The sequence below is a fragment of the Oryx dammah genome, unplaced genomic scaffold, assembly GCF_014754425.2.
Source record: "Oryx dammah isolate SB20612 unplaced genomic scaffold, SCBI_Odam_1.1 HiC_scaffold_19, whole genome shotgun sequence".
NCBI classification, from domain to species: domain Eukaryota; kingdom Metazoa; phylum Chordata; class Mammalia; order Artiodactyla; family Bovidae; genus Oryx; species Oryx dammah.
The window spans coordinates 21,016,030-21,029,018 of NW_024070203.1; the positions used below are offsets into that span (position 1 = coordinate 21,016,030).

General features: G+C 50.8%; 1 protein-coding gene across 1 annotated transcript in view; it reads right to left on the minus strand.

The window, feature by feature from the left end:
- Positions 1-12,989, minus strand: part of TG (thyroglobulin) — a 231,788-nt gene that overhangs the window by 34,442 nt on the left and 184,357 nt on the right. The window contains exons 42-43 of the mRNA XM_040262090.1: positions 2,274-2,438; positions 658-825 (exon numbers count right to left, since the gene is read on the minus strand). Coding sequence (XP_040118024.1) covers positions 658-825; positions 2,274-2,438 — 333 coding nt within the window. The remainder of the gene's footprint in view (positions 1-657; positions 826-2,273; positions 2,439-12,989) is intronic.

Here is a 12,989-nt window from a genome sequence, read left to right on the forward strand (position 1 = left end):
AGTGTCTGTCCTCTGTGTCATGAGCTGGGACCACCATCCCAGGGTGACAACCTAGAGGGCCATCAGGAGCAGCTGGACAGGGAGAGGGGGCTGGGCCAGGGGCCAGTGTGCCTGACCCCTTCCCAGAGGTGGCCACATCCTAGTGAGGAGTGATGGCTTCTCTGTTCTGAGCAGGAAGCATATGCTCAGGCAGATAAATGACCCCACGAGTCCCTCACACTTTGCTGTGTCTCCAACAAGCCACCACAAGGCTCGCATTTAGGCTTCCCTGCCAGGCTCCCTTCATCCACCCGCCTCTCCTTCTCCTAGGCTCCGTGGGATTAGCATCCTTCGTGGGTACAAGGGGTACACACAGCCTGTAACCCTGAAGCTACAGAGCTCTTGAGTCAGCCTTGCTGACAGTTTCCCACTGTGATTTATACATTCACAGATGTAGTTTCTGGATATGTCTGTGTCTGTGTTGCTCACAACACAGCAGGTGTCTTATTTCTGAACCCCAACCCCACTACCATCTCCTAAATTCCTTACAGGGCTTTTGTAACGTAGTTTTTCATTGACTGTCTTGAAAATAACAAGCAAGCAAGTCCATGACTCTTGACCAAGGTCTTGCTTAGGTCCAGAGTCACTGGCCCACACTCCGAGGCCCTTCCTGCCTACCTTCACAGCCTTGGCTCTGTTGATGAGTCCGTCGTCCTGAGAACTTCCGATGAGCAGATCCACCTTGACCCGTGGGGCCCTCTGCAGCGCTCGGGCTGGGGCCTCTCGGAGGTACTGGCCATCGACCACCGGACCCCAGTAGTGGAAAGGACCACTCACAGCCAGCAGCTGCATCAGGTGCAAAGGGATGTCATGGTTTATATAGACTTCATCCTCAAAAACTGATACTGAAATAGCCAACTGTATTGCTTCACCAGGGGCTTCCCAGGTGGCTCAGTGGTAACGAATCCCGCCTGTCAGTGCAGGAGATGCAGCAGGTGAGGGTTCAATGCCTGGGGAGAGAAGATCCCCTGGAGAAGGAAATAGCAACCCACTCCAGTATTCTTGCCTGAAAAATTCCCATGGACAGAGGAGCCTGGCAGGCTATAGTCCAGAGGGTCACAAAGAGTCAGATACAACTGAGCCACTGAGCACAACACAGTTGCTTCACTTAATCAAGTCTTAACCATAATGAGCACCAATGCTGGCTATTCACCCAAAGCTCTCCTGGGAAATAAGGGTAACGTGGCCAGAACAGCAAGCAGGCAGGACACCAGGCCACAGTGCCGGGGTCAGGACGGCGAGTCTTACTCGGAGCAGTGACTAGTCCCTAGGGGAGCATTCCAGAACCTCCCACCAAGGTGACAATAGATCCACTGGGAGCAAGGGTAAGCCTGAGCCTGTAAGAGGTATTCATCATGGTGGTGGCCAAAGGCAGGACATGGCAGGGGAAATTCATCAGCTTTAGTCACTATCTGATTAGCCCATATTTGGAGGAGCTGAGGATAAGACCTGCTCCAGGTCCATGAGTCCAGGAAGGGATTAAACCCTCAGCTCAGATGACAAGTTATTCCTTCTAGAGTCCCCTTTGTCAATATCAGGTCCAGGCAGGGAGCCTGGGGGCTGTAAGCACCATCTTTATAAAGTGGAGAAAAAGTACACAGCTGCCATGTCTAAGGGGCGTGGTGGCCTCGCTGCACCGCAGCCCTGCCCACAGTACTCAGTACATGTTACCATGACCTGACCGGGTGACACCACGATCCCAGCAAGACCCTTTACAGATGTCACTTCATCTTCTTCTCCTACTCTGCAAGAGTCCCATTATTAACCCCATGCTGCGTGCATGCTCGTGTCTGAGTCTTTGGGACCCCATGGACTGTAGCCCACCAGGCTCTTCTGTCTATGGAATTCCCCAGGCAAGAATACTGGAGTGGGTTGCCATTTCCTCCTCCAGGGGAATCTTCCCAACCCAGAGATCAAACCCAGGTCTCCTGGTTTCTCCTGCATTGGCAGGTGGATTCTTTACCACTGAGTCACCTGGGAAACCCTATTATCCCCATAGTACAGACAAAATCTGATGTACAGAGACCAGTCGATCCTCAGGACCCGAGTTTGGTCCATGACGTACTGCAGCCCAGGCACAGCTCGGGGAGGGGGTGGGGTGGTCAGGGAATATGCCTTCGGCCCCAGCTGGTCACCAGCCTACTGCGTGGCCTTGGGTGGGTCCTGTCTCCTTTCTGGCCTGGTTTCTATTTGTAAAAGATCCCTCCCTCCCCAACTCTCACACGAGTGCCTACCTTGGTCTGGGCATCATTGAGGATGCTGGCCGGCTCCTGGCGGAGGCAGGACACCATTTCTTGGACGGACGAGCTGGGGCAGCCAACCTCCTTTGCCAAAGCAGCTGCCTGTTGCTGAGCCCTCTCTGGCCTGATGACCGCAGCAGGGGAAAGCGCAGAGCCACCCTGGAAGAGAGAGCAGACTCAGAGCCTGAAGTCTAAATCATCTCCCACACCCTGCTCAGCCCAGAGACCCCAGGGCTGCATCAGGGCCCTGCGTCCTTCTTCCAGGTGTGGGAGTCCCAGAACCCTTCCTTCGAGTGCCCACAGGCATCTGGGAGGTGAGGGCTGATCAATATCACATCAACATGCTGTGTGGTCTTGAATGAGTCTCTCTTAGCCTCAGGTTTCTCACCTGTGAAGTGAGGGCAGTAGACAGAGTGATCTTCAGTCCTGACTATGAACTAAGGTTGTGTGTGTGTGTGTGTGTGTGTGTGTGTGTGTGGAGTCATGCAGTCCAGTTCCTTGTGATCCCATGGACTGTAGCCTACCAGCTCCTCTGTTCATGAAATTCTCTAGGCAAGAACATTGGAGTGGGTTGCCTTGCCCTTCTCCAGGGGATCTTCCTAACCCAGGGATGGAAGCTGGGTCTCCTGCACTGCAGGCAGATTCTTTACCATCTGAGTCACCAGGGAAGCCAGAACTAAGGTTCCATATTGAGATAAAGAGTTGATGGTGGTTGAGCAGGGACAAAAATCAGAACTGTCCTCTGAGAAGAGGACTCCACAAAAGGTGGGTACATACCACCAATGCCTCCTGAGGATTTCTTAAATAGCAAGCTTTCCTGGCTCAGTTAAGATAGAGTCAGACTTTAAAATAGATGCCTACCTAGAAGGTGATGGAAACACAGTCATCGTGCAAGTAAATTGTAAGTCATTATAAGTCTCCGTAAAATCTTTAGGTCTCTGGGAGCATTTTCTAAGAAGGCAGGTGGTGGTTGCTAGGTCCTGGGCAGTGGGTCTCTGAGCCTGGACAGTTGGTGGGACCGGATCTTCCACCCGGGGTAGAAGAGTTTAGTTGAGCAGGGTAGGATCCTGGGGGCCTGTCCTCTGTGGATCAACCCCTCCCTCCAGCTCAGACATAGGCTGGGGCCCACCACGGAACCCAAGACAGCCAGGGCGGGACTGCTGGCATCACTACCATTACTCACAATGCTGTCTCTAACAACAGTAACAGAACGGTCATTGACTGGGGACTTCAATTAACTTGAGTTAATCTTGTTTTATCTCATTGGGTCCTCACAATAGCTGTGTACCTTAGCAGTTGTTACTGTCTCCATTTGATAAACACGGAAATAAAGAAACAGGGAAATGAGCAACTTAGCCAACCACAAAAATCTTATCAGAGGCAGAAACAGCCTGTGGCTTCAGACAGTCAGGCTTCAGAGCGTACTGTGCTCAGGACCCTAGGAAGAAAGGAGAAGGGTCTAGATTGATTCCTGGGTTGGGAAGATCCTCTGGAGAAGGGAATGGCTACCCACTCCAGTATTCTTGCCTGGAGAATTCTATGGACAGAGGAGCCTGGCGGGCTACAGTCCATGGGGTCACAGAGAGCTGGACATGACTGAGCACGCACCTACACAATTTACTTAAGCCTCACAATCATCCCACGAGGCAGGGGGAATTATCACCCAATTTTGTAGATGGGGGTGTTTAAGGCACAGAGGGGCTCTGTGGGTCTCCAGTCAAAGACTTGCTCTGAGCTTCAGCATCTATTAACCAGGGCAAGTCCTAACTCCAGGCTTAAGCAGTAATACAAGGAAAACACCAACCACTTCCTCACTGTATCAGGGTGGAGGTCAAGGCCTGGAGGTCAGCAATGGTGACAGTGAATAGGTTCACGATGTTGAACCCTCACCATCATGAGGAGTCGAGTTCCTGAGCCCTTGGGTTTGTTTCCAATGATGAAGACCACCACATGGACTCAGTCTTAAGGGAAACACACACACCAACGCACACTCAAGATATTCAAGGTCAAAGCCCCACGTTCTAAATTACGCACCGAGCTGGCAGAGTGCAGGAGGCCAAGGTGGGCTGGCTTGGCCCACAGGTAGGCTGTGGGGAGACGTGGGTTTCAGGAGAGGGCCCTCTAAAGTGTTCCACATTTTCTACAGATATAAAAAGCCAGAGTCCCTGATACGGTGAGGAAGTGGTTAACAGTGTGGGTTACACTAATATTACAAGACGCCTCAGAGAACGACTGTCTCTGCAAGGACTTTGTCTTAATCGTTCTTTCTGAAGGAAACCATGTTCTTCATGGAAAATCGGTGGTTAAACGAGCCAACGGCCCGCTCAGCCCTCACTATGAAGCACTTGGTTGAAGACAAAGAAAGAGGGGTGGGAGGAGGGGGTGGTACAGAGTTGTGCAGAGAGAGGGGACTTTGGGGGCAGAAGAACCAGGTTCAAACCCCAACCCTGCTGCTTACCGATGAAGTGACCTTGGGCCAGTGAGTGGCCCCTGGGGCCTCAGTTTCCTCATCTGTAAATGCAGACAATGAAGTGGCCTCACAGGTCACTAGGAGGATGCCCAGAGGAGGGGGCAGTGTCCTCCCCACGGAAGGCAGAGAGGCCTCTGCTGCTCTGGGCACCACGGACCCGGGACCGGCAGTGGGGTCTCTCCAGCCCACCCTGTCACACCAGCCAGCCATCCGCAGCTCTGGGCCCGGACTTTATCTAAATCTGACCTAGCTATCGAGTGGCAATGAGTTTCCGCTTGTTTTTTTTTTTTTTGACTTTAAAAATAGCACAGGGCAAAAACCACAAGTGCTGACCACTGCTTCTTCGTTCTGGAGCCTCCAAACATGGGAAGGTATCTTGACCTCAGTCAGCCACAATGGTCGCTTCAGAGTCAGGACCTGCCCTCGGGCGAGCGCGGGCACAGACCACACGGTCAGACGGAGAGGCACCTCACGGTAGAGTCACAAACACACACTTACCGAAACACACCCTCACACAGAGACACAGATAGAAAGACACACACAGACACACTCAGAAACACACAGGCACTCAGCCACACACACAGACAGCCTCTTAACTGGGACACCTCAGTGAACCCCTCACAGGCCTTCCCCGGAAAGCAGCAAAGAGGGTAGTTTCTGTGACACGTGTGGTCCTGGGAGGGCCTGGGGGCCTCTGGAAGATGAAAAATTCTGATGGCAGAGGTTGGGACGGGTATTCCCTTACCACCAGAACCTAGCACAAAGCTTGGTGCACAGCAGGCCTTCGCTAAAGATTGGTGGGCAGAATGGAACTCAAGTGAATGGCTGGATGGTCGACTGGCTGCCGCGTGGGATGAACAGGAGAGGTCCTGTCTGAAGCAGGGATTCCAAAAGAGGCTTGTGTGGGTGGAGGAGAGAGGGGTGAGGCATGAAGCAGAACATCACTGCCACTGCTCTGCATCGGACCCTCTCCTGGGAACGGACCCAAACCTGAACTCGCCACCAGAACATCATAGACTGGCTGGGTTTATTGTCACTGTTTGGTCTCTAAGTCATGTCCAGCTCTTTTGTGATGCCATAGACTATAGCCCACCAGGCTCCTCTGTTCATGGGATTTCCCAGGCAAGAATACTGGAATGGGTTGCCATTTTCTTCCCAACCCAGGGATCAAACTCGCATCTCCTGCATTGCAGGCAGATTCTTTTTACCACTGAGCCACCTGTGAAGCCCCCTACCTGGACTGGGGGACATCATTGAGGCAGACAGCTCAGAGATAACTCTGCAAGCTAAAGGAAGAGATAGACTTCAAAAAAAAAAATCTTCTGTACGTGCAAGTTAATATTAATATTGCTTTTAATCTTTTCTACACTGAAATCATCTTTTCTTGATCCCTAAAAGCATGAGTTTCACTCTGATTTGTAACACTTTGATTTCGGCAAAATTTCAGTCAAAGGGATGATAATTAACACAACTTTCATCCGGAGACCCTAGTCTTCAGGGCATCGGAGCACACTGCCCCCTTCCTCTGCTTCTTCAGAATCAGCAATTCTTGGTTTTAGTTGGTGGAAGCCCAGGGAATTTGGATGAAGGGAAAAGGGAGTATCTTAACCCTTGCTGGAGAACTAAATGGCAACCCACTCCAGAACTCTTTCCTAGAGAATTTCATGGACAGAGGAGCCTGGCAGACTACAACTGAGGGGGTCGCCAAGAGTCAGACACGACTTAGCGACTCACATACATAGCCCTTGTTAGTGTCCTTTGAATATCAGACAAAATGATGCCCTTGAAGCATCTTAACACCAACTTCAGGGGTGAATTATAGCCTAGGAGAGCCTGTGAAAGACAAAGCTCTGTGAGTGCTGCTGCTTTTGTGGAGAAATGTGTGTGCACAAAATACGTCACCTCTCCAAGCCTCAGGGACCTCCACTATAAAGCGCCGGCCTCACAGTCTTGCTGCCAGAGGTATCAGGTATGCTGCGTGGGGAACTCAGCATGGGGCCGGTGCAGGGCGAGGGAACGGCCCACTGGCTCTCTCTCCTGTTATCCCTCTCAGTACTGTGTATGGGTCTTCCCCGTAGGACATGCCAGCCTTTCCCTGACTAATTCTGAATTGCCGTGCCCTTTAAAACTTTGAAAACAACTTCCAGTGTGGAAAAACTGAGGGAGCAATTTGTGAATCAGGGCCGATGGCAAGAATCAGAACCTGCAGGAAAAGCAAGCAGCCCAGTTCCTCTGAGGAGCAAGGAACTGAGAGGAGGCCTGGCTTCCCAGCCAGTCTGCTTCCTCCCTGCCACAGGACCCCTGCTGGGTGCTCCTCACCCTCTCTTCCCCTTCCATCTCTCCACCTTTAAAGTATACAACTTTTAAGGGGAGGTGGAAGAGAAGGAACATTTTATAAAGTAACTTCTAAGAGCCAGGGCATTTCTGCATATTTTCACATGTGATCCTAGCAACAGCCCTGTATGGATTACCATCCCCACTTTACAGATGGAGAGACTGAGGCCCAGGTGGGCAAGTACTTTGTTCAAGGTCTTGGGACTGAAAGCAGCAGAGCCAGGGTTATAAAGCTTGCACCGTCTCCGCTACACCGTCCTACCTACAGGCAGAGACAAGAGCTCAGCCCATCACACTCTTGGCTTTCCACTATACTCAGGAGTGGCCGATGGGTGGTGATTTGTAAACAAGACGTTTGCAAGGTGGTCAGGACAGAGAGACGAAAGGCAGGGAGAGCCTGGCTTCACCCGCAGCAGGAGTGCCAAATGTGAAACAGTCTCACAGGCCGGCTTGTAAAGGCCCCTCCCTTGTCGTGACCTCATTAAGTCCGCGGCATGGAAAAGCCACCCTGAGACCAACCAGAACCCACCCTGGGTCACTGTGATGTGCACTTACAAGTGTCCCACTTTTCGTTTTATATAGTGTTCGCTCAGACCATCTCAACACTCCAACCCATCTGATGAAGTAGGAAGAACCAATATAATTTTAAAAGGAAATACATTACTTATTTAATCACTCTTTTTGTACATTCCCTATGTCATTCCAAAAAGAAATTGGGATATACTCAGGAAAGAATGTCAACAAAGTTTAGTAAACTGTTTATACAGATGAAGGAGGTTAAGAAGCCAGATTTTCTGGCCCCAAGATGCTGCGGTTTTCCCTTGCTTCCATGCTGCCTTGATGGAGAGCAGGTGTCCTGTGAGGGGCATCCTGACTCCCTCATCTCCCCATCACCTATCACCTCCACCAGGTTCTTTGGATAGTCCAACTTTATCAGTTCCCAGAGTCCCCTATTAATTCAAGATGAGGGACTGATGAGTGATTTTTGGGACTTTTTATAGTTTTTATATAATTGTATAACATTTAATTAGAACAAATTTTAATTACATTTAAAAGAGTAATTCCTTACGAAAATATAACCTGACTCTTGTGGAGAGGAAAGCAGGCATAGCCACTGATCTGTGGACTAGTGGCAAGGTCAAAACCACGTAAGAACACTTGGCAGGGGGAAGAAGAGGTGGGGCAGAAGGAAGACCACTGTGGGCAGAGGGAGGTGGTCCTGACCGATGGGTGTGGTCCCCAGAACGAGCCTCAGCATCATCACATCCCAGGTTTGCCAAAACAGCAATCCTCTTCACACCCAGAAAAAGGCCAGCGTGCATTGTTCTACAGCCATCAGCGTCACCTCTGTTTCGTCATTTAGTCACTCAGTCGTGTCTGACTCCTTAAGACCCCTTGCAGTGCTCATCTGTCCATGGGATTTTCTAGGCAGGAATACTCAATACCATTTCCTCCTCCAGAGGATCTTTCCAACCCAGGGATTGAACCCACGTCGCCTGCACTGCAGGTGGATTTTTTGACCACTGAACCAGCAGGGAAACCCAATTTGTCACCTCTGTTTAGTTAAAGGTAAAAGAGTGACTTTTGCAATTTCAAAGCAAAAATAGCACAGAAATCTACGGTAGAAAATAAAGATGAGCAAAACAATGGAAACTTAAATACAAGTTTCTGAGTCAAGGAGCAATTATTGTTAGCCTCTCAGCATGTCTCTTCTGTGTGTGTATGTGGGGGAGGGTCTATTTGTATATTTATATGTAGGGAATAAATTAGATCATACTGATTCTGAACTTGTCTTTTTCACCTCTCGGTCCATTGTGCATATCCTTCTGTGATGGTACCTAACCATTTATGAGACTTTCTAACGTCAACAGCGCATTGGGTATTTAGGCTGTTAGGGAGAGAGTCATGGACAGGTTAGGAGTGCCTGCAGGTCATACTTGAACACAAACCACAGCTCTGATTGGCACTTTTTGATCTGGACTCTTCCTTCACCTGCAAGGAGTAGAATGATGCTGATAGCTTCTCTAGAAGACCTCAGACAGGATAACCGACTTGCCCCAAATCATCTACTGTTACTGAGTTGGATTCAGGATGCTTTTCTTCAAAGCCATCATGTCACCTGGCCCTGCTATGCCGAAGGGAGCAGGGGACCAGGCTACTGTCTGCTCTCAACCTCCCTTCTCCTGACATCTCTGGCAAACACTCCTTCCCATGTGGCTTGGTTACAAATCGCTTCTGCTACCTGTGGATGTGCTGTGTGGAGGCCTTGCCCAGGCATCCGCCGGGGGTGGCCTTCCTGTTGGGGGTGCCTCCCAGGCACTTGGTGAGCCTTGGCTTTGCCCCTTTAGAACCACACTCACTCTCCTGTCATACTTGTCCCTCCATGCTCTTGGAAACTTGACAAAACACCTTTTTTTTCTCGTCTGTCACGACCATTACATCCAGTGGCCTCTGTCCCCTTCTGCCCGTCAGAAACCATTTAAACGCTTGGCACTCGAAACATACTGCTGTCTCAGGCAAAGCTTTCGCCCTTTAAAAGGGACACCCTGACTAATGGCCGAGGCAACGGCCGCCTTCTGATTTCAAAGGAAATGGAAAAGGCAGGCTCCTGAAGCTCCCCCTCTTTTCTGAACGAGCCGTTCACACACACACGCAGTAGGGAAGTGTCGCCTTTGAAAAATAATTTCCAAATTACAACTTGTAAAAGTGCCTAGGTGCCTGGATGTTTCTGTCCAGCCATTGCTCCTGTGGCTCTGTTTCAGGGACCGGCCGATTTAGAATGAATGCCTAGGACAGCTGGGACTGTATGGAGGAGAGGGCGAATCTTAGACTCAGAGGTCGGCCTCGGCTGTCCCACATTCTTATGCTTTGGCTTTGAACAGATTAGTCACTTCTTCAAGTCTGAGCTCCCTCAGCCTTACCACCTTGCCGCCAGAGATACAGGAAGTATGGAGTGTGAGAACTCAGCACGGGGCCGCGTGCAGAGCAAATGCCCCACTGGCTCCCACTCCTTCAATTCTATTAGTTCTCTGGGTCCTCCCAGTGCGACACGCCAGCCCTTTGCTGCCTAATTCTACATTGTCATGCTTTTAAAAAATTTGTAAAGCAAAACCAGCGTAGAGAAGTGGTAACAAGGACTAAGCATAAAGAAAAACTTGCATTCAAGCCTCTGTTCTTAGTGGCCTTGTCTTGTTGGGCAAATCAGTTAACTTCACCCTGTCCATTTTGTGAAATTGGAATTTTATTTTACTTTCTAATTTTCTCCCCATGTGCTGCACAGTGGGTTCCTATTGGTTATCCATTCTAAATATAGCAGTGTGTACATGTCTATCCTAAAGAAAGAAAGAAAGTGAAGTCACTCAGTCGTGTCCAACTCTTTGCGACCCCATGGACTGTAGCCTACCAGGTTCCTCCGTCCATGGGATTTTCCAGGCAAGAATACTGGAGTGGGGTGCCATTTCCTTCTCCATGGGATCTTCCCAACCCAAGGATCAAACCTGGGCCTCCTGCATTGCAGGCTGACGCTTTACCATCTGAGCCACCAGGGAAGTCACACATGTCCATCCTAAACTGCCTAACTATTCCTTCCTCCCAGCCTTGCCCCTGGCGACCATAAGCTCACTAAGCCTGTGAGTCTCTTTCCATTTTGTCAGTTCATTTGCATCACTTCTTTTTAGACTCCACATATAAAGGATGTCATAGGGCATTTCTCCTTCTCTGACTTACTTCCCTCAGTGCAACAGTCTCTGGGCCCATCCATGTTGCTACGGATGGCATTATTTCATTCTTTTTAATGGCTGAGTAATAGCCCGTTGTGTCTTTATGCCTTCCTCTGTCAATGGGCATTTAGGCTGTCCCCGTGTCTTGGTTACTGTAGACAGTGCTGTAGTGAACACTGGGGTGCAGCTACCCGTTCACATCATGTTCTTCTCTGAATAGATGCCCAGGAGTGGGGTTGCAGGGTCATATGGTAGCTCTATTTTTATCTCTATGTTTGAGGAACTTCCTTACTGTTCTCCACAGCAGCTGTACCAATTTAAATAGTCGGGGATTTTATTCATCCCTCTGCTTGATTGTATGGATCAGTATACAGAGATAACTGGAATTGGTGGCAGATCTGGGGGTGGGGGGTTAGCCAGCTCTTGCCCAGGGCTATATTCCCACGTCTAATATCAAGGTGGAAAGATGGAAGAGTGAGGGGCTCGGAGGGAATTTCTGGCCCAGAGGAAGTTGGCCTGGAACTGAAGCCTGGCTGCTCTGCCCCTCAGGAGAGACTGAATGGTTTGTTTTCTCTATAAGTGTGGCTCTGCAGTCAGCCTTGGCTGCCTGTTTGAACTATGCCTCCAAATATGAGCATCTAGAAGATACTAGGGGGCCTCCCAAGTGGCTCAGCAGTAAAGAACCCAGCTGTCAAAGCAGGAGATGTGGGTTCGATCCCTGAGTCAGGAAGATCCCCTGGAGAAGGAAATAGCAACCCACTTTGGTATTCTTGCCTGGGAAATCCCACGCACAGAGGAGCCTGGCGGGCCACGATCCATGGGGTTGCAAAAGAGCTGGACACAACTTTGCGACTAAACAACAACAAGAAGAAGACAGTAAGGCCCAGCCCAGTCATCTGGGAGTGAGAAAGCCTTGCCTGGTAACTGGTTTGCTCCCTGTCACCTGCGATCACCTCCCTCTGTCCATCTCCTCCTCCTTTCCTTCCTGGACTAGGTGGCACTGACCAGCTCCTGAGAGAAAGGGCTCCCCGGGCTGCCCTGGAGAAGTGCAGTGTGTGTTCTGAGACTCTGGTGGGTTCTGAGACTCTAGTGGGTTCTCAGAGTGTTCTGAGACTCTGGTGGGTGTGGATGGTCTTGTGTGTGCAGAAGGGGAACTGGCTGGGGGACAGGGTGTGCTCTCAGGGGACAGTGTCACCAGCAAGGGTAACCGGGGCCACATGGACATGACTGGGGATGCCTCTGTCAGAGGGAGCAGAGCAGAGAGGAGGGACGTGGCCCGGCTCTCACTAGACATCCCTGGAGGGGGCACCTTGGAAAGAGGCTGGACCGGGAGACAGGGTACTGACCCAGAAGGCCTTCCTGGGTGCCTGGCACAAAGGCACAGGTGAGAGGGCCACCCTGGGGAGGCCAGTCATGGGTGCTGGAGTCAGGTTCTGCGCTGGAGGCCCTGTGCTGGCCACAGCGGTAGGGAGGCGGGAGGGGCCCCCACCGGAAGTGGACGGTCGAGGGCTCCCACCTCAGGCCCAGACCACAGAGGCGGCATGGAGCGCCTGAGGGCAAGCCGTCTGGGCATCCAGCTGGACTGAACCCTGCGGCCCTGGGCTGTCCTGGCAGCTGTTCTTCAGACTTGAGCCTCACACCTGCACCCTCCCGCACTTGGCCTTGTGTGTTCAGCGGGGCCCTGCATTCTCCACGGCCCACTTCCTTATCCTGTATTAGCTCCAGCTAATGGGTGTGTGGTCTGCGCTTAGCCCCCTCCCTGTAACAAGGGTAGCCCTCGCAGGCCCTGGGCGCATCACTCTGCCAGACCACTCCCCAAGTGAACAAGCCCAGGGAACTCTTGCCAAGGTGCTGACGCATCGGTATGAAGTAAAAAGGCCTGCTTCTGAGCCCCACCCCAGCTGAGCTCCTGGAACCCATGTCGCTCCATTTGCAACAACACGATCCCCTTCAAATTTGTCAGGAAAAAACAAATATACATTTTTATATGGTGTAGAAAAAGAATGGACAGAGCTTGGGCTTTGGGATTGGAGAAATCTTATTGAATCTTGAACTGACAACTTGGTAAATGGTTCTACTACCTGGATTTCAGTTTCTCCACCTGTAAAATGGGTACATAATAGTGTCTCAAGGTACAGCATCGAGAGCATGGACTATGAGTTCATTATTAATGCACATGCAAGGTCA